The following is a 21,810-nucleotide window of genomic DNA, read 5'->3' as shown; positions in this document are numbered from 1 at the left end:
ATCAATAGATCGAGAGAGTAGTGCAAAAGAGTAACTTCAGTTGGATTCATGAAGTTAAGGAATCCAGGTATGCATTGGAGTATAGTGACCAATGCAATATGAGGGTGAGCAATGAAGTCTTGCTTCCCACTACATCCACTTAGTATTCACTTTTCTTGAGTAATGAATTCTTAAGAAATGAAGATAAGAGAAACTATGCAGCTTGTAAATCCGATCTCTCAACGGCTCTTTATATAATATCAACATGAGATGCCACTAACATAACACATCAAGAAAACGATACCAGTGGAGAGAACTGACATGGATATACTGATCTACACATGGATATACTGATCTAGACATAGATGGCTGATGAAAATAGATAAGTCAGACCTACAAAGAAACATTATGCACACCTCTTATTATACACAGACAAACACATATTAAACAATCCTGAATGATAAACCTCTAAGATTATAGCATAGTTGAGACAATTATATTCATCATGCCCCGAAGAATAGTTTATAAGTGGGCTGGCATTTCATTATTGTCTGATTGGTCTTTATAAAGAAAACTTTATTTCAGTTTCAGTATCCACTGGTATATATTTTATCTCTGCATTAGATTAGAGTGGCAGGTCATGACCACTGATGAAAGCTTGTCACATGGGTCTGGTATCAGTTGATCTTCCACGACATGGCATTTGATTTTGAAGCTTTCTTGACATCTTATTTTGGATTAGAAATGCACCTCAGTGAAACGAGTGGGACTGCCCACCAGTGTTGGCCTTCTTAGAGTGGCAGGACATGTATTCAAACCAAATAAGCAACCCATGTGAGCATTTATGAAGTAGGTCATCTTAGTCACCTACTTGATACTGTTTTCCTCTCATCACTTCTGTATTCCTGGTTCCATAAATACAGATCAAACGAACTTCAATCTTCAACTCACATTTCAAACACATCCTCACTCAAGTACTACGCTTCAAGCAGAAAGCCTTTCAAAATTAGACATGGGAATCAGACTACCTTCACTTCTCCTCAATGCCAAGCAAATTGTCAAAATGCAAACCGTTTCTTCTAGAAATCAATGTGGCGTTCCCAAAGGCCATATTGCAGTCTATGTGGGAGATAATGAAAGGAAGCGGTTTGTGGTTCCAATATCATACTTGAACCATCCGTCTTTTTCAGCTTTGCTCAAGACTGCAGAAGAAGAATTTGGATTTAAACATCCACCTGGGGGATTGACAATTCCTTGCAGAGAAGATGTGTTCATCAACCTCACATCCAGGCTGCAAACTTCCTGAAAGAGGGAAGAAAAACAAATTTCCACACAATTTTGCCAGATTCTCTCCATTTTTTCCCCATAGTTAAGTGTAGAAATCAATGTATAGTTAGTTTCAACGTGTTAATGATAGGGTAGCTGAAAGGTGATAACACATTGCCTATCTACCTGAACATCATTTACACAACTTACAATTACAGATGTGTAAACATGGAAATACAAATACATAGTCACATTTCTTACTAAAAAAGGACTGTCCTCCTCCATGAACTTTAATTCATCTGAATTCTTCATGTTTTCTGCTTTCCATGTTCATCAAACATTATTTGGATATATCTGGGCGCAAAACCTGTTCCTTGATGGTGCTCATAAGAGATGGAAGTAACTACTGAGTGACTGTAATAATCAGAAAATTAGAAACGTTCTCATTGGAACGGCATCATAATGATCCTATATTGGTTATCGTCGAACTCAAAATTCTCATTCACTAGGAAGTTCTTATTTTCATGCATCTGAAAATTCACTTACATGAAAACTCAAAATTTTCATCATTCAAGAACAAAACCCATAGCCATATGCATTCATTCAATACTTGTTGATAACATCCATAGCTTTACTGCTTTATATAAATAGAAATTAAAAATTGTATTCTTCTTTACTAATGTTGCTCTTGTGGATATAGTTACTGTCTAAAGAAATTCAGGCGAAACTTCTATAAGGCCTTTTCAATTGGATACAATCTTTCTCCTTTCCTGAACGATAAAGCTGTTTTCTCTAACTGAACCTTCTCTTATAAGTTGAATATTTTTTACCATATTTGGTGCATATAGTTGGCCAATAAGATGGATATCGGAATCTTTTTATTAAACTAACATAGAGTAGTATTTTCCACACAGACTGGTAAGTGTTAGCGTAGCAATACAGTGAGGGGAAGTGGTAAAGTATTGATACAACTAAATTTATCATAACCCATCCGCTTAAACTTTTTAGTTGATTGGTGATTTAACATAACTTTTCTGGTATGTTCTTTATATTTATTCTTCCTTGCTGTTTTTCTCTCACGGTAGGTAACATTAATCCTAAAACTACTTAGACTTGTGAGATTATGAAGCTGAACCCTCTTCAGTTATGTTGAAGGAGCGAGAGAAAAACAAGTAGCTAATAAAATTTGGAATTAATGAGCCGAAGAGATTTTTTTTTTTTTTTTTTTTTTTTTTTTTTTTTTTTGTAATAAAATAATGTAATTTCCATTACTCAAACAACCAAGTGACTGTACAGTATTATCCTACTCTACTTCCTAAATCTGGAGGTGGCAAAACTGTGATCAAGAACATTTCATTTTTGTTCTTCCAACTTTCATAATCTATGCAGCCTAGCAGTGAGATTTATGAAAGCATCTTCTCTGCATGGAATCGTCAAGCCGCCCATTGGATGGCGAAATCCAAATTCCTCTTCTGATCTATTGAGCAGATCTACAAAAGAATGATGCTTCAAGTATGATATAGGTACCACAAATCTCTTCCTTTCAATCTCTCCCACATAGACTGCAATGTGGCCTTTGGGAACATCAGATTGATTTCTTGCAGATAGAGCTTGCATTTTCAGAATCTGCTTGGCATTAAGAAGAATTGATGGCAAACGGATTCCCATATCGAAAGTTTCCTCGAAACAAGAGGGGTGACTGACTTTGAATGGTGTTCTGGTTGATTCTGAATTTGATGTAGGAAATAGAGTACTTGTTGGATGTGAATGGCTTTAGTTCTTATGTATATTTATAAGCTAGGAACTGGAGAGGAGAACAAAAGGAGTATATTTTGAGGGCCTACTTCTCCAAAGGCTCACATGGGTTTGCGCTATCTATTAGAATTTCTTTCATTTCCTCGTTGGTCCCATTTTTTCCAATAACAAGTGGTCAAAGAAAACTTCACCAAGTTCGTCATTATCTCTTGGAATATGAGTAGCAACATACCATGTGATACTCCCAATCCTCATTAAGTGCTTCCATTAACGGACCTATTGCAGTGGCTGAGAGTACATTGGTGGTGATAGGAGCTGTGAGTCAAATGAAATCTGAGCAGCTTACCTCACCTACAAGCTGGTTTCATTGATGAAGAAATTTCCTCTTGCAAAGTGGTCCAATCACACGGATATGTTGGCTTGTCTTTACACTTTCCTTACAAAGCCATCTGTTTTGATGTGCTATTCCCATGGAACAAGCATGGTGTTGTTTGAAAATTGAATTACAAATGGGCCTATAATTGAGCAATTTCAAACACACATGGGAGCAAAGAGAAAGGATGAGATCAAAATAGAAAATTCTTGTGAGCCGACAAAGTCATGTTAAGTGGGTCCTCTAAGTTGTTAAGCTATCGATGCTAGTGAGCTTTAGTGAGCCCACTTTTAAGCTCACTGGAAATGCTTAGACAACTTCTCTCTTCATAAATCTAGAAATATAGATCCTATATTAGTTTGAAGTACAAGTTTGAGCTCTGAATATCACGATTCTACTTCCAACCAAGGCTAAACTTAAGATTTTCTTACAGTCTCTTGATCATTTCCAATAGATTTAACAATGGGGGTTCGTTTGCGATCATCCCTGCTGCCTGCTGCCAAGAAAATTCTCAAGATGCAGTTGGGTTTTGTCAAGAAGCAGTCAGATGTTGTTCCTAGAGGTCATGTTGCTGTATATGTGGGAGATACCCAAAGGAAGCGATTTGTGGTTCCTGTTTCATACTTGAACCATCCTTCATTCCAACAACTACTAAACCGAGGAGAAGAAGAGTTTGGTTACCATCATCCACATGGAGGTCTAACAATTCCTTGCAAAGAGGGCGCATTCATTGATCTTACTTCTAGACTGCAACATTCTTAGAAGGATGAAGATGATGGAATAGGCATCAATCAATTCTTGACACAGTTTTTTTCCTGAATTGATTTCTTTCTAACTCCCCTGCATGAATGTTGTGTACAAATACAAACTTAAGCCTTTTGGAATGTAAATGAGTTTCTTTCTTAGTGAATTTCCTAACAAAACATAATACAGATAGATTTTCAGTCTCATTTCATGTTCCGCTTCTTATTTTTTGATACTCTTGTCTGTTCATTGCTGTCTGTGGTGCAGAAGTGGATGTTTTTTTGGCTATTGTACATGTTCAAAATGGAACAGAAAGACAACCTTTGCGTACAATAGGGTCCAAATTCCATTAACACGACCTCATTCTTTTCATAGAAGAAAATGCAGGTGGCGTTGACAGTAAGTAAATCTTGGATTGAATATTGTATAATAGAGCTTTCTTTCATAGCCATTATAAGACCCTCCATAAATATACGCGAGCTATGAGCTCTCTCCCATCGTTTCGACGGTTCGTCTCTACAAGATATTAATTTGAATTGGAATATGATCATATTTCCTTTGTAAGGAAGCGGTTTGTAGTTCCAATATCATACTTGAGCCACCCTTCTTTTGTAGCTCTGCTCAAGAGCGCTGAAGAAGAATTTGGATTTAGACATCCAACAAGAGGTTTGACAATTCCTTTTAGGGAAATGCCTTTATCAACCTCACTTCTAGGCTGCATACTTCTTGAAAGAGGGAAGAAAAACAAATTTCCACACAGTTCTGCAGAATTTCTTTCGTTTATCTTCTTCTTTTTGCCACAGTTGAGGAGTAGGATATCAAATGCATAGTTAGTTTCTATATTTAAGAAGAAGCAAAATTTGATTCAACATCAGTGTAAGATTTACAATTGCGGAGATGTAAATATATAAATGGATTTACATTTTCTTATAGAAAAAGTGCTTGCTTCAGCCTCTGATTTTCAATCTTTTTAAACTCCATCTTTTGACTCTTTTCTTTATGTTTTTGTGTTATGTTACTTGGACAATTGAATCTTCAAGATGCTACCCAGTTTCATCAGTGATGTATCATGATCTGGCAACAGTTTTTCTTAGTTCCATGTATTGCAGGATAACCATCACGAATAAAGCAGAAAAGAAAAGGCTATATAGAAATTGAGGCTAAATTTGTGTTTTCTTTTGATTCACTTCTGTTGGTAAATGCACCATTACAATGCCACTCATTTACAGGCAAGAAAGGCATTCCATTCTACAACATTCTAGTATGGGTCAAAATACAATTGAGTCAGAAACAACCACAAAAGGTTGTAAAAAATTGCAGCTTGAGCATTGCTGTTCATCCTTCAAGATACTTGTAGTCTAGAAGTGAGATCGATGAAGGCATCTTCTTTGCAAGGAATTGTTAGGCCCCCTTGAGGATGATGGAACCCAAACTTCTCCTCTGCGTGGTTGAGAAGTTGCTGGAACGATGGGTGGTTTAGGTAAGATATTGGAACCACGAACCGCTTCCTCTGGATCTCTCCCACGTAAACTGCCACATGGCCTTTTGGAACGTCCAACTGGTTTTTGGTGAAACCTGACTGCATCTTCAGAATTTGCTTGGCATGAGGAACCAAAGATAGAAACCGAATCCCCATTTTCTTGAGATGAAAGAGTGTCAAAAAGGTCAGGAGCTAACTATAAGAGGATGTAGTACTTAAAATGAGTTGAATTTGGTGTTTGAGGCTCATTTTGATGTTTATATTTATAGAGTTTGTGAAGGAAGTGCTATCTATGCTTGGTGACTATGGCCTTTCCAGTGGCCATGTGGGGTATTGATGTCTGGTGGTTGGGTATATTTGAGTATACCGGTTCACATGGCTTTGCCCAACTCATGAAAGGGCCATCCATTTTCTTCTCCGACTCCATATTCTCTGTATTCTATACCACAAATTGCAGGTTCATTGGTCAATTGTTTCCGCATATCTCCTGTCAACTCATAGATACTTCCACTCCATATTCTCTGTTTTGGCATTTGGTTTTGAAGTTTTCTTGACCTCTTATTTTGGATTATAAATGCACCTCACTGAAACAAGTGGGACTGTCACCAGTAGTCAGGGCACATAAGGAAGTGCCTGTCTTCAAACCAAGTAAGCAACCCATGTGAGCATTTATGAAGTAGGCCATCTTAGACGCCCATTTGAGCACTTGATACTGTTTTCTTCTCATCACCTCTGTATTCCTGAATCCATAAATACACGTCAAATAAACTTCAATCTTCAACACAAATTTCAAACACATCCTCATTCAAGCACTACGCTTCAAGCAGAAAGCCTTCCAAAACTAGTCATGGGAATCAGACTACCTTCACTTCTCCTCAGTGCCAAGCAAATTGTTAAAATGCAGACCGTTTCGTCTAGAAATCAATGTGCCGTTCCCAAAGGCCATATTGCAGTCTATGTGGGAGATAATGAAAGGAAGCGGTTTGTGGTTCCAATATCATACTTGAACCATCCGTCTTTTTCAGCTTTGCTCAAGACTGCCGAAGAAGAATTTGGATTTAAACATCCAACAGGAGGATTGACAATTCCTTGCAGAGAAGAGGTGTTCATCAATCTCACATCCAGTCTGCAAACTTCCTGAAAGAAGGAAGAAAGACAATCCAGCACACAATTTTGCCTCATTCTCTCCATTTTTTCCCCATAGTTAAGAGTAGAAAACATTGTATAGTTAGTTTCAACGTGTTAATGATTGGGTAGCTGAAAAGTGATAACACATTGCCTGTCTACCTGAACATCATTTACACAACTTACAATCACAGATCTGTAAACATGGAAATACAAATACTTAGTCACATTTCTTACTTAAAAAGGACTGCTCTCCTCCATGAACTTTAAATTCATCTGAATTCTTCATGTTTTTCCTTTCGATGTTCTTGAAACATTATTTGGATATATCTGGGCCCAAAACCTGTTCCCAGATGGTGCTCATAAGAGATGAGACTACTGAGTGTTTGTAATAATCAGAAAATTAGAAACGTTCTCACTGAAATGGCATCAGAATTATCCTATATTGGTTATTGTTGAACTCAAAATTCTCATTCACTAGGAAGTTTTTATTTTCATGCATCTGAAAATTCACTTACATGAAAACTCAAAATTTTCATCATTCAAACACAAAACCCATAGCCATATGCATCCATTCAATACTTGTTGATAACATCCATAGCTTTACTGCTTTATATAAATAGAAATTAAAAATTGTATTCTTCTTTACTAATGTTGCTCTTGTGGATATAGTTACTGTCTAAAGAAATTAAGGCGAAACTTCTATAAGGCCTTTTCAATTGGATACAATCTTTCTCCTTTCCTGAACGATAAAGCTGTTTTCTCTAACTGGACCTTCTGTTATAAGATGAATTTTTTTTACCATATTTGGTGTATATAGTTGGCCAATAAGATGGATATCGGAATCTGTTTATTAAACTAACATAGAGTAGTATTTTCCACACAGACTGATAAGTGTTAGCATAGCAATACAGTGAGGGGGAGTGGTGAAGTATTGATACAACTAAATTTATCATAACCCATCCGCTTAAACTTTTTAGTTGATTGGTGATTTAACATAACTTTTCTGGTATGTTCTTTATATTTATTCTTCCTTGCTGTTTTTCTCTCACGGTAGGTAACATTAATCCTAAAACTACTTAGACTTGTGAGATTATGAAGCTGAACCCTCTTCTGTTATGTTAAAGGAGCGAGAGAAAAACAAGTAACTAATAAAAATTGGAATTAATGAACTGAAAAGAATTTCTTTTTGTAATAGAAATTAATTTCCATTGCTCAAAACCAAGTCACTGTACAGTATTATCCTACTCTACTTCCTAAATCTGGAGGTGGCAAAACTGTGATCAAGAACATTTCGTTTTTGTTCTTCCAACTTTCACGATCTATGCAGCCTAGCAGTGAGATTTATGAAAGCATCTTCTCTGCATGGAATCGTCAAGCCGCCCATTGGATGGCGAAATCCAAATTCCTCTTCTGATCTATTGAGCAGATCTACAAAAGAAGGATGCTTCAAGTATGATATAGGTACCACAAATCTCTTCCTTTGAATTTCTCCCACATAGACTGCAATGTGGCCTTTGGGAACATCAGATTGATTTCTTGCAGATAGAGCTTGCATTTTCAGAATCTGCTTGGCATTAAGAAGAATTGATGGCAAACGGATTCCCATATTGAAAGTTTCCTCGAAACAAGAGAGGGGTGACGGACTTTGAATGGTGTTCTGCTTGACTGTGAATTTGATGTAGGAAATAGAGTACTTGTTGGATGAGAATGGCTTTATTTCTATGTATATTTATAAACTAGGAACTGGAGAGGAAAACAAAAAGAGTATACTTTGAGGGCCTACTTCTCCAAAGGCTCACATGGGTTTGCGCTATCTATTAGAATTTCTTTCATTTCCTCGTTGGTCCCACTTTTTCCAATAACAAGAGGCCAAGAAAACTTCACCAAGTTCGTCATTATCTCTTGGAATATGAGTAGCAACATACCATGTGATACTCCCAATCCTCATTAAGTGCTTCCATTAATGGACCAATTGCAGTGGCTGAGAGTACATTGGTGGTGATAGGAGCTGTGAGTCAAATGAAACCTGAGCAACTTCCCTCACCTACAAGCTGGGTTCATTGATGAAGAAATTTCCTCTAGCAAAGTTGTCCAATCACACGGATATGTTGGCTTGTCTTTACACTTTCCTTACAATTCCATCTGTTTGATGTGCTATTCCACTGGAACAAGCATGGTGTTGTTTGAAAATTGAGTTACAAATGGGCCTATAATTGAGCAATTGCAAACACACATGGGAGCCAAGAGAAAGGATGAGATCAAAATAGAAAATGCTTGTGAGCTGACAAAGTCATGTTAAGTTGGTCTTCTAAGTTGTTAAGCTACCGATGCTAGTGAGCCCACTTTTAAGCTCACTGGAAATGCTTAGGCAACTCCTCTCTTCATAACTCTATAAATATAGATCCTATATTAGTTTGAAGTACAAGTTTGAGCTCTGAATATCACGATTCTACTTCCAACCAAGGCTAAACTTAAGATTTGCTTACAGTCTCTTGATCATTTCCAATAGATTTAACAATGGGGATTCGTTTGCGATCATCCCTGCTGCCTGCTGGCAAGCAAATTCTCAAGATGCAGTTGGGTTTTGTCAAGAAGCAGTCTGATGTTGTTCCTAGAGGTCATGTTGCTGTATATGTGGGAGATACCCAAAGGAAGCGATTTGTGGTTCCTGTTTCATACTTGAACCATCCTTCATTCCAACAACTACTAAACCGAGTAGAAGAAGAGTTTGGTTACCATCATCCACATGGAGGTCTAACAATTCCTTGCAAAGAGGGCGCATTCATTGATCTTACTTCTAGACTGCAACATTCTTGAAGGATGAAGATGATGGAATAGGCATCAATCAATTTTTGACACAGTTTTTTTCCTGAATTGATTTCTATCTAACTCCTCTGCATGAATGCTGTGTACAAATATAATCTTAAGCCATTTGGAATGTAAATGAGTTTCTTTCTTAGTGAATTTCCTAACAAAACATAATACAGATAGATTTTCAGTCTCATTTCATGTTCCGCTTCTTATTTTTTGATACTCTTGTCTGTTCATTGCTGTCTGTGGTGCAGAAGTGGATGTTTTTTTGGCTATTGTACATGTTCAAAATGGAACAGAAAGACAACCTTTGCGTACAATAGGGTCCAAATTCCATTAACACGACCTCATTCTTTTCATAGAAGAAAATGCAGGTGGCGTTGACAGTAAGTAAATCTTGGATTGAATATTGTATAATAGAGCTTTCTTTCATAGCCATTATAAGACCCTCCATAAATATACGCGAGCTATGAGCTCTCTCCCATCGTTTCGACGGTTCGTCTCTACAAGATATTAATTTGAATTGGAATATGATCATATTTCCTTTGTAAGGAAGCGGTTTGTAGTTCCAATATCATACTTGAGCCACCCTTCTTTTGTAGCTCTGCTCAAGAGCGCTGAAGAAGAATTTGGATTTAGACATCCAACAAGAGGTTTGACAATTCCTTTTAGGGAAATGCCTTTATCAACCTCACTTCTAGGCTGCATACTTCTTGAAAGAGGGAAGAAAAACAAATTTCCACACAGTTCTGCAGAATTTCTTTCGTTTATCTTCTTCTTTTTGCCACAGTTGAGGAGTAGGATATCAAATGCATAGTTAGTTTCTATATTTAAGAAGAAGCAAAATTTGATTCAACATCAGTGTAAGATTTACAATTGCGGAGATGTAAATATATAAATGGATTTACATTTTCTTATAGAAAAAGTGCTTGCTTCAGCCTCTGATTTTCAATCTTTTTAAACTCCATCTTTTGACTCTTTTCTTTATGTTTTTGTGTTATGTTACTTGGACAATTGAATCTTCAAGATGCTACCCAGTTTCATCAGTGATGTATCATGATCTGGCAACAGTTTTTCTTAGTTCCATGTATTGCAGGATAACCATCACGAATAAAGCAGAAAAGAAAAGGCTATATAGAAATTGAGGCTAAATTTGTGTTTTCTTTTGATTCACTTCTGTTGGTAAATGCACCATTACAATGCCACTCATTTACAGGCAAGAAAGGCATTCCATTCTACAACATTCTAGTATGGGTCAAAATACAATTGAGTCAGAAACAACCACAAAAGGTTGTAAAAAATTGCAGCTTGAGCATTGCTGTTCATCCTTCAAGATACTTGTAGTCTAGAAGTGAGATCGATGAAGGCATCTTCTTTGCAAGGAATTGTTAGGCCCCCTTGAGGATGATGGAACCCAAACTTCTCCTCTGCGTGGTTGAGAAGTTGCTGGAACGATGGGTGGTTTAGGTAAGATATTGGAACCACGAACCGCTTCCTCTGGATCTCTCCCACGTAAACTGCCACATGGCCTTTTGGAACGTCCAACTGGTTTTTGGTGAAACCTGACTGCATCTTCAGAATTTGCTTGGCATGAGGAACCAAAGATAGAAACCGAATCCCCATTTTCTTGAGATGAAAGAGTGTCAAAAAGGTCAGGAGCTAACTATAAGAGGATGTAGTACTTAAAATGAGTTGAATTTGGTGTTTGAGGCTCATTTTGATGTTTATATTTATAGAGTTTGTGAAGGAAGTGCTATCTATGCTTGGTGACTATGGCCTTTCCAGTGGCCATGTGGGGTATTGATGTCTGGTGGTTGGGTATATTTGAGTATACCGGTTCACATGGCTTTGCCCAACTCATGAAAGGGCCATCCATTTTCTTCTCCGACTCCATATTCTCTGTATTCTATACCACAAATTGCAGGTTCATTGGTCAATTGTTTCCGCATATCTCCTGTCAACTCATAGATACTTCCACTCCATATTCTCTGTTTTGGCATTTGGTTTTGAAGTTTTCTTGACCTCTTATTTTGGATTATAAATGCACCTCACTGAAACAAGTGGGACTGTCACCAGTAGTCAGGGCACATAAGGAAGTGCCTGTCTTCAAACCAAGTAAGCAACCCATGTGAGCATTTATGAAGTAGGCCATCTTAGACGCCCATTTGAGCACTTGATACTGTTTTCTTCTCATCACCTCTGTATTCCTGAATCCATAAATACACGTCAAATAAACTTCAATCTTCAACACAAATTTCAAACACATCCTCATTCAAGCACTACGCTTCAAGCAGAAAGCCTTCCAAAACTAGTCATGGGAATCAGACTACCTTCACTTCTCCTCAGTGCCAAGCAAATTGTTAAAATGCAGACCGTTTCGTCTAGAAATCAATGTGCCGTTCCCAAAGGCCATATTGCAGTCTATGTGGGAGATAATGAAAGGAAGCGGTTTGTGGTTCCAATATCATACTTGAACCATCCGTCTTTTTCAGCTTTGCTCAAGACTGCCGAAGAAGAATTTGGATTTAAACATCCAACAGGAGGATTGACAATTCCTTGCAGAGAAGAGGTGTTCATCAATCTCACATCCAGTCTGCAAACTTCCTGAAAGAAGGAAGAAAGACAATCCAGCACACAATTTTGCCTCATTCTCTCCATTTTTTCCCCATAGTTAAGAGTAGAAAACATTGTATAGTTAGTTTCAACGTGTTAATGATTGGGTAGCTGAAAAGTGATAACACATTGCCTGTCTACCTGAACATCATTTACACAACTTACAATCACAGATCTGTAAACATGGAAATACAAATACTTAGTCACATTTCTTACTTAAAAAGGACTGCTCTCCTCCATGAACTTTAAATTCATCTGAATTCTTCATGTTTTTCCTTTCGATGTTCTTGAAACATTATTTGGATATATCTGGGCCCAAAACCTGTTCCCAGATGGTGCTCATAAGAGATGAGACTACTGAGTGTTTGTAATAATCAGAAAATTAGAAACGTTCTCACTGAAATGGCATCAGAATTATCCTATATTGGTTATTGTTGAACTCAAAATTCTCATTCACTAGGAAGTTTTTATTTTCATGCATCTGAAAATTCACTTACATGAAAACTCAAAATTTTCATCATTCAAACACAAAACCCATAGCCATATGCATCCATTCAATACTTGTTGATAACATCCATAGCTTTACTGCTTTATATAAATAGAAATTAAAAATTGTATTCTTCTTTACTAATGTTGCTCTTGTGGATATAGTTACTGTCTAAAGAAATTAAGGCGAAACTTCTATAAGGCCTTTTCAATTGGATACAATCTTTCTCCTTTCCTGAACGATAAAGCTGTTTTCTCTAACTGGACCTTCTGTTATAAGATGAATTTTTTTTACCATATTTGGTGTATATAGTTGGCCAATAAGATGGATATCGGAATCTGTTTATTAAACTAACATAGAGTAGTATTTTCCACACAGACTGATAAGTGTTAGCATAGCAATACAGTGAGGGGGAGTGGTGAAGTATTGATACAACTAAATTTATCATAACCCATCCGCTTAAACTTTTTAGTTGATTGGTGATTTAACATAACTTTTCTGGTATGTTCTTTATATTTATTCTTCCTTGCTGTTTTTCTCTCACGGTAGGTAACATTAATCCTAAAACTACTTAGACTTGTGAGATTATGAAGCTGAACCCTCTTCTGTTATGTTAAAGGAGCGAGAGAAAAACAAGTAACTAATAAAAATTGGAATTAATGAACTGAAAAGAATTTCTTTTTGTAATAGAAATTAATTTCCATTGCTCAAAACCAAGTCACTGTACAGTATTATCCTACTCTACTTCCTAAATCTGGAGGTGGCAAAACTGTGATCAAGAACATTTCGTTTTTGTTCTTCCAACTTTCACGATCTATGCAGCCTAGCAGTGAGATTTATGAAAGCATCTTCTCTGCATGGAATCGTCAAGCCGCCCATTGGATGGCGAAATCCAAATTCCTCTTCTGATCTATTGAGCAGATCTACAAAAGAAGGATGCTTCAAGTATGATATAGGTACCACAAATCTCTTCCTTTGAATTTCTCCCACATAGACTGCAATGTGGCCTTTGGGAACATCAGATTGATTTCTTGCAGATAGAGCTTGCATTTTCAGAATCTGCTTGGCATTAAGAAGAATTGATGGCAAACGGATTCCCATATTGAAAGTTTCCTCGAAACAAGAGAGGGGTGACGGACTTTGAATGGTGTTCTGCTTGACTGTGAATTTGATGTAGGAAATAGAGTACTTGTTGGATGAGAATGGCTTTATTTCTATGTATATTTATAAACTAGGAACTGGAGAGGAAAACAAAAAGAGTATACTTTGAGGGCCTACTTCTCCAAAGGCTCACATGGGTTTGCGCTATCTATTAGAATTTCTTTCATTTCCTCGTTGGTCCCACTTTTTCCAATAACAAGAGGCCAAGAAAACTTCACCAAGTTCGTCATTATCTCTTGGAATATGAGTAGCAACATACCATGTGATACTCCCAATCCTCATTAAGTGCTTCCATTAATGGACCAATTGCAGTGGCTGAGAGTACATTGGTGGTGATAGGAGCTGTGAGTCAAATGAAACCTGAGCAACTTCCCTCACCTACAAGCTGGGTTCATTGATGAAGAAATTTCCTCTAGCAAAGTTGTCCAATCACACGGATATGTTGGCTTGTCTTTACACTTTCCTTACAATTCCATCTGTTTGATGTGCTATTCCACTGGAACAAGCATGGTGTTGTTTGAAAATTGAGTTACAAATGGGCCTATAATTGAGCAATTGCAAACACACATGGGAGCCAAGAGAAAGGATGAGATCAAAATAGAAAATGCTTGTGAGCTGACAAAGTCATGTTAAGTTGGTCTTCTAAGTTGTTAAGCTACCGATGCTAGTGAGCCCACTTTTAAGCTCACTGGAAATGCTTAGGCAACTCCTCTCTTCATAACTCTATAAATATAGATCCTATATTAGTTTGAAGTACAAGTTTGAGCTCTGAATATCACGATTCTACTTCCAACCAAGGCTAAACTTAAGATTTGCTTACAGTCTCTTGATCATTTCCAATAGATTTAACAATGGGGATTCGTTTGCGATCATCCCTGCTGCCTGCTGGCAAGCAAATTCTCAAGATGCAGTTGGGTTTTGTCAAGAAGCAGTCTGATGTTGTTCCTAGAGGTCATGTTGCTGTATATGTGGGAGATACCCAAAGGAAGCGATTTGTGGTTCCTGTTTCATACTTGAACCATCCTTCATTCCAACAACTACTAAACCGAGTAGAAGAAGAGTTTGGTTACCATCATCCACATGGAGGTCTAACAATTCCTTGCAAAGAGGGCGCATTCATTGATCTTACTTCTAGACTGCAACATTCTTGAAGGATGAAGATGATGGAATAGGCATCAATCAATTTTTGACACAGTTTTTTTCCTGAATTGATTTCTATCTAACTCCTCTGCATGAATGCTGTGTACAAATATAATCTTAAGCCATTTGGAATGTAAATGAGTTTCTTTCTTAGTGAATTTCCTAACAAAACATAATACAGATAGATTTTCAGTCTCATTTCATGTTCCGCTTCTTATTTTTTGATACTCTTGTCTGTTCATTGCTGTCTGTGGTGCAGAAGTGGATGTTTTTTTGGCTATTGTACATGTTCAAAATGGAACAGAAAGACAACCTTTGCGTACAATAGGGTCCAAATTCCATTAACACGACCTCATTCTTTTCATAGAAGAAAATGCAGGTGGCGTTGACAGTAAGTAAATCTTGGATTGAATATTGTATAATAGAGCTTTCTTTCATAGCCATTATAAGACCCTCCATAAATATACGCGAGCTATGAGCTCTCTCCCATCGTTTCGACGGTTCGTCTCTACAAGATATTAATTTGAATTGGAATATGATCATATTTCCTTTGTAAGGAAGCGGTTTGTAGTTCCAATATCATATTTGAACCACCCTTCTTTTGTAGCTCTGCTCAAGAGCACTGAAGAAGAATTTGGATTTAGACATCCAACAAGAGGTTTGACAATTCCTTTTAGGGAAATTCCTTTATCAACCTCACTTCTTGGCTGCATACTTCTTGAAAGAGGTTAGAAAAACAAATTTCCACACAGTTCTGCAGAATTTCTTTCGTTTTTCTTCTTCTTTTTGCCACAGTTGAGGAGTAGGATATCAAATGCATGGTTAGTTTCTATATGTATGAAGAAGCAAAATTTGATTCAACATCAGTGTAAGATTTACAATTGCAGAGATGTAAATATATAAATGGATTTACATTTTCTTATAGAAAAACTGCTTGCTTCAGCCTCTGATTTTCAATCTATTTAAACTCCATCTTTTGACTCTTTTCTTTATGTTTTTGTGTTATGTTACTTGGACAATTGAGTCTTCAAGATGCTACCCAGTTTCATCAGTGATGTATCATGATCTGGCAACAGTTCTTCTTAGTTCCATGTATTGCAGGATAACCATCACGAATAAATCAGAAAAGAAAAGGCTATATAGAAATTGAGGCTAAATTTGTGTTTTCTTTTGATTCACTTCTGTTGGTAAATGCACCATTACAATGCCACTCATTTACAAGCAAGAAAGGCATTCCATTCTACAACATTCTAGTATGGGTCAAAATACAATTGAGTCAGAAACAACCACAAAAGGTTGTAAAAAATTGCAGCTTGAGCATTGCTGTTCATCCTTCAAGATACTTGCAGTCTAGAAGTGAGATCGATGAAGGCATCTTCTTTGCAAGGAATTGTTAGGCCCCCTTGAGGATGATGGAACCCAAACTTCTCCTCTGCGTGGCTGAGCAGTTGCTGGAACGACGGGTGGTTTAGGTAAGATATTGGAACCACGAACCGCTTCCTTTGAATCTCTCCCACGTAAACTGCGACATGGCCTTTTGGAACATCCAACTGGTTTTTGGTGAAACCTGACTGCATCTTCAATATTTGCTTGGCATGAGGAACCAAAGATAGAAACCGAATCCCCATTTTCTTAAGATGAAAGAGTGTCAAAAAGGTCAGGTTCTGATCTGATTGGTAAGAGCTAGCTATAAGAGGATGTAGAACTTAAAATGAGTTGAATTTGGTGTTTGAGGCTCATTTTGATGTTTATATTTATAGAGTTTGAAGGAAGTGCTATCTATGCTTGGTGACTATGGCCTTTCCAGTGGCTATGTGGGGTATTGATGTCTGGTGGTTGGGTATATTTGAGCATACCGGTTCACATGGCTTTGCCCAACTCATGAAAGGGCCAGCCATTTTCTTCTGCCACTCCATAGTCTCTGGAATCTATACCACAAATTTCAGGTTCATTGGTGAATTGTTTCCATATATCTCCTGTCAACTCATAGATACTTATAGACAAAGTCCACTACATTGGAACTAGAAATGCTGATTCTTGAAGCTGAAGAGATTACATGTCTTTGTCATACAGTACTTGTTTGTTTTAAGTTTCTTTTCACCATCATGAACTAATTTCCCTTGGCAAGACTTTGCTCGACAAACCTCTATATGGTGTTTTAGCTATGTTTTGAAGCTTTCTTGACCTCTTATTTTGGATTATAATTGCACCTCATTGAAACGAGTGGGACTGTCACCAGTAGTTAGGGAACATAAGGAAGTGCATGCATTCAAACAAAATAAGCAACCCATGTGAGCATATATGTAGGCCTTCTTAGACACCTACTTCATACTGTTTTCTTCTCATCACTTCTCCATAAATACAGATCAAACGAACTTCAATCTTCAACTTACATTTCAAACACATCCTCATTCAAAGTAATACACTTCCCAACCTCTAAACTAGACATGGGAATCAGACTACCTTTACTTCTCCTCAATGCCAAGCAAGTTGTCAAAATGCAGACCGTTTCGCCTAGAAATCAATGTGGCGTTCCCAAAGGCCATATTGCAGTCTATGTGGGAGATTCTGAAAGGAAGCGGTTCGTGGTTCCAATATCATACTTGAACCATCCGTCTTTCTCAGCTTTGCTCAAGAGGACAGAATAAGAATTTGGATTTAAACATCCAATTGGCGGTTTGACAATTCCTTGCAGAGAAGATGTCTCCATCAATCTCACTTCCAGGCTGCAAACTTCCTGAAAGAGAGAAGAAAGACAACCCTCCACACAACTTTGTTCCATTAGTCAGGGATATACTTGCTTGGTATCCGGACTCACTCGGAGAGGAATTTCTTCAGCGGATGTCGAGTCAGTTCGAAAGTCAATCCCCACAGGAGCATAAACAAAGCGAGCAGGGCCAGTAGTAGATCCAGGATTAGTACCCTTCTCAGTTCTATACCCAGTAGGAGCCGCATAAACGAAAGTTGAAACATCACTAGAGACATAGGTGGGAACATATGATCCACTAGTAAGCTGCATACCTTCCCGCAGCCGCTTCTGTTGATGGAGCAGTTAATTAAGCACTTAAAGTTGACCAATAGCGATGTTGGTAGATCTGCTATCTACGCCTTTACTTGCCTTTCTGCTGATGCCTATAGCTTTCCCCCTTTGTCGGGTGGTATCGCTCTCTAAATGTTGGGTCTACCGTTATACACTCATATTGAAATGGACAACCACATTTTCTTATAAAAATTGAAATGACCTAAATTCCTTGGATTTTTCATTTATGTTCTCATCCTACGTTACATGAATATATCTGAATAAGTGAATGATCATGATAAGTTATGAACAGTTTGAATGAAATTTAATCTTTTTTAATCTTTTATGAATTCCCCTTATGTGAAAACTCAAAGTTTCTTAACTGAAACCAAAAGCCTCTACCAAAGGCATGCAGTTGATATTCTTAAATTTACTGTTCCAATGAAACTAAATCATGACTATTCTATGCTTTCTGTTTAGTCAGATATCAGTTGCAAGAAAATAATTGATGTCCATTTGTATAGTCTTGAAAGAATATGATGAAACGACGAAACAAACCTGAAATTGAACGAAACTGAAAGCATGACTGGGTATATGTGATTTTAGATTACTGTGCTATGTCCCTATTGATATGTTCATGCATGATATGTTTATGTGATTATATAGAGATGATTTAGGGTTCATCGACTAATCCCTAATCGTGAGCCCGACTTGATCATCGGGGGTTTGTATAACATTTTTTAGAATTGGCTGCAATGACTTGTACTTTGTGGGGACTATTAAGGGCTTGCTAGTTAATTCCTAAGAGTGAACTTATCTGAGGGTCTACCGTAGTGTCTTTACGTTTATGAGTTGGTAGAACTAAGGTTGAGCCCAGAATGGAGGAACCTTATGAGAACTGAATGAGTGTCTTGTGGGTGCAGTTAGGGTGTCTCCAACGACTTCCTAATTGTGATCTTGTTTGAACGAGAGCAAGTGACCACATAGGTAGATGAGTGTTGGCAACATTGAGGGTCACCTCCTCCTTGCATGACTTTCATGTTATGGGCTTAGTAGGAAGATGTCAACTAAACTCTATTAGAGAATCTGATAATAGTGTCCATAATGGTATGATGAGAACTAGAGGTTGGAACTGACATCGGGGTCGTGCCTCGAGTACCTGTTATACATAGGCTGATGTTGACAACGTTGATGAAAGGGGCTAGTAGTTAGCTAATCAAGATACCTTAAAACCCTAAAAATGAACCCTAAGAATTGATGGCCCACAAGTTCTGCCGTTTTACCCTAAGTTGAGGTTAGGTGAACCAAGTTAACCCAGGGGATAGCCTAGAAAAGTCAATGACTTAGGAACGAGATTTCTAAGTACAACTAAGACACCGAATGAACGAACAAACTAATAACATAAGATTTAAGAACAAACTAAGAAACTATAAGCAAACTACTTACTGAGTATTCTTATACTCATTCATGCTATTTTAATCTTTTCAGATGAGGACTTGATGGAGCAGTCGAAGCAAGGGTGTGCACGAGTTCCAAGGCTTCAGGGGTTCAAGATAGATCGGTGTCTTGTATTTCTCAAATCCTATGTTTATATGAATCTAGTTATGTTATATTCTCTATTTTGTCGTCTGTCATTTCGATATTGTGTCAAGTTGTATTTCGAATGCTTTGATGTCATGTACTTTTTTATTTGACATTCATTAAATGCATGCACGTTTTAAAAGTTTTAAATTATCTTATATTTTCAAATATTCAACATCGATTAGTGACGGTCGGTGGCTCGAGTCTCTCAACAAGCAAGTCATGTCGTTACCTGATGTAAAACCTATCAGCCCTAGATAGCTAATGTCACAAGCCACAAAACATATAATAAAAGAAATAGTTCCATTTCATATGATCATATATTGATTACAGTTTCAGGAAAGAATTGTTCTTGAATTTCCTACAACATTTTACTATTCTAGTATAAGTTCATAAATGAATCAAGAAACAAGAAAAAAAAAAAAAAAAAAAAAATCAAAATCAAAACTTGGTGAATTTTCCTTCTCCTCTTAAAGAGACTTGCAATCTCGAAGTGAGATCGAGAAAGGCATCTTCGTTGCAAGGAATTGTTAGACGACCTTGAGGATGATGAAATCCGAACTCTTCCTCAGCGTGTTTGAGCAGCTGTTGGAACGAAGGATGATTCAAGTATGATATTGGAACCACGAACCGTTTCCTTTGTATCGCTCCCACGTAAACTGCTACGTGACCTTTTCGAACATATAGCGGATTTCTGGGGAAGTTTGAACGAACTTGTAGAAATTTCTTGACTTGAAGAATCCAGAATGGCAAATAAATCCCCATTATTAAGCTTGCCTGTTAAATGTTTGAATTTGATTGGTGTAGAACCAACTTGAAGAGAATGAAAATGAATGTGTTTGAGTTTAATTTGGAGTTGAAACTGACTTGATATCCACATATATATAGTCTTGAAAGCAAATAGTTCTGTAGGTGGTAGGTTAGTGTCGAGGTATTGTAACAGTTTAAGTCCACCGCTAACAGACATTATCAGCTTTGACCCGTTACGTGTCGCTATCAGCCTCACGGTTTTAAAATGCGTCTGTTAGAGAGAGATTTTTACACCCTTATAAAGAATGTTTCGTTCCCTCTCTAACCGATGTGGGATCTCACCCTCCACCCCCTTAGGGACCTAGCATCCTTTCTGGTACACCACCCAAGCCTACCACTAACAGACATTATCCACTTTGGCTTCTTACGTATCGCCGTCAGCCTCACGATTTTAAAACCATCTGTTAGGAGAGGTCTTCACACCCTTATAAGGAATACTTCACTCCCCTCTCCAACCGATGTGGGATCTCACAATCCACTCTCTTTGCGCGCCCAACATTCTCGCTGGCACACCGCCTAGTATTTGGCTATGATACCATTTGCAACAGTCCAAGCTCACTGTTAACAGATGTTATATCACGATTAACCTCACAATTTTAAAACACGCCTGTTAAGAGAGGTTTTCACACCTTTATAAGGAATGTTTCGTTCCTCTCTTTGACTAATATGAAATCTCACCTACTTAGGATTGCCCGACTCAAACACGATCTTTCTCCTAACTTTCTTATTTGTATCTGCCGTCATCCCAGTTTTTTGATTCAGGTAAACAGCACTGAATTCTTGAAGGAAGAACGCACTAGATGGGAAAAGAAAGAACATGATATGAGTGAGATTTGCTTTCACTGCTACATGTAGCATCATTGGATAGTCCTGGTTGGATAGGGACGAGTGGCACCAAATGCATTGAATTGCAGTACAGGTCATTTTAAGGATAAAATCGTGTTCTTTCTTTGTGAAATGTAGTAGCTGAATCCAACTTTCAACAACTTCTGTAGTTGGAACCAGCTGTTTACCAACATGAACTAACTCATGATACTAGAATAGTGCCCAAACATGTCCCGTTTGATTTGCTGACATGGTTGCAATGGTAGCCAATCATAGCTACGATTGATATCACTCAAATGAAATTGATATCCATATGTGATATGATTAATGATATTGATATCCATCTGTGATATGATTAATGATATCATATCACTATATAGATATACTGTTGATATACTTCATATATCGTGTATAGCTTAACCGGTGAAAGGACGTATATAATTGAAGAAATGGAGTACTAAAGTTACGTTCGTATTACTTTTGAAAGTCGTGATATTAAAGATTTGTTCTTATTATTTTTTAAAGTTTATAACTTTTTTGAAACGTGGTATTGAAGATTCGTTCGTATTACTTTTGAAAGTTTATGGTTGTTAGTTGAATACCATTCTTCACAATGGTATGATATTTTTCACTTTGAA

General features: G+C 37.4%; 1 protein-coding gene and 13 pseudogenes across 2 annotated transcripts; 7 read left to right on the top strand and 7 right to left on the bottom strand.

Annotated features, from left to right (window-relative positions):
• Window positions 1–546: 546 nt before the first annotated feature.
• Window positions 547–1,820, top strand: LOC147789082 (auxin-responsive protein SAUR21 pseudogene; annotated as a pseudogene).
• A 116-nt stretch (window positions 1,821–1,936) lies between these two features.
• Window positions 1,937–3,035, bottom strand: LOC147789081 (auxin-responsive protein SAUR21 pseudogene; annotated as a pseudogene).
• Window positions 3,036–3,698: 663 nt separating this feature from the next.
• On the top strand, window positions 3,699–4,323 carry LOC111777302 (auxin-responsive protein SAUR24 pseudogene; annotated as a pseudogene).
• Window positions 4,324–5,241: 918 nt separating this feature from the next.
• Window positions 5,242–5,885, bottom strand: LOC147789080 (auxin-responsive protein SAUR24 pseudogene; annotated as a pseudogene).
• A 452-nt stretch (window positions 5,886–6,337) lies between these two features.
• On the top strand, window positions 6,338–7,016 carry LOC147789079 (auxin-responsive protein SAUR21 pseudogene; annotated as a pseudogene).
• Window positions 7,017–7,867: 851 nt separating this feature from the next.
• Window positions 7,868–8,339, bottom strand: LOC147789078 (auxin-responsive protein SAUR21 pseudogene; annotated as a pseudogene).
• On the top strand, window positions 8,292–9,729 carry LOC147789077 (auxin-responsive protein SAUR24 pseudogene; annotated as a pseudogene).
• A 918-nt stretch (window positions 9,730–10,647) lies between these two features.
• Window positions 10,648–11,291, bottom strand: LOC111777306 (auxin-responsive protein SAUR24). Its single transcript, XM_023656843.2, has one exon. It carries the CDS (start codon window positions 11,157–11,159, stop codon window positions 10,866–10,868), a length of 294 nt encoding a protein of 97 aa, XP_023512611.1. The 5' UTR covers window positions 11,160–11,291; the 3' UTR covers window positions 10,648–10,865.
• A 452-nt stretch (window positions 11,292–11,743) lies between these two features.
• On the top strand, window positions 11,744–12,422 carry LOC111777299 (auxin-responsive protein SAUR21 pseudogene; annotated as a pseudogene).
• An 851-nt stretch (window positions 12,423–13,273) lies between these two features.
• LOC111777307 (auxin-responsive protein SAUR21 pseudogene) lies at window positions 13,274–13,745 on the bottom strand (annotated as a pseudogene).
• LOC147789074 (auxin-responsive protein SAUR24 pseudogene) lies at window positions 13,698–19,672 on the top strand (annotated as a pseudogene). Its single transcript, XR_015412047.1, has 2 exons — window positions 13,698–15,328; window positions 19,445–19,672. The product of XR_015412047.1 is annotated as an auxin-responsive protein SAUR24 pseudogene (transcript).
• LOC147789076 (auxin-responsive protein SAUR24 pseudogene) lies at window positions 15,343–16,721 on the bottom strand (annotated as a pseudogene).
• LOC147789075 (auxin-responsive protein SAUR21 pseudogene) lies at window positions 17,054–18,209 on the top strand (annotated as a pseudogene).
• A 306-nt stretch (window positions 19,673–19,978) lies between the features above and the next one.
• LOC147789073 (auxin-responsive protein SAUR21 pseudogene) lies at window positions 19,979–20,357 on the bottom strand (annotated as a pseudogene).
• Between the last annotated feature and the right edge of the window lie 1,453 nt (window positions 20,358–21,810).

This window comes from Cucurbita pepo, chromosome 16 (genome assembly GCF_057944985.1).
Source record: "Cucurbita pepo subsp. pepo isolate OVF chromosome 16, ASM5794498v1, whole genome shotgun sequence".
Lineage (NCBI taxonomy): Eukaryota > Viridiplantae > Streptophyta > Magnoliopsida > Cucurbitales > Cucurbitaceae > Cucurbita > Cucurbita pepo.
Note: the sequence above shows the minus strand (reverse complement) of the source record. Positions and strands in the feature narration are given on the sequence as shown.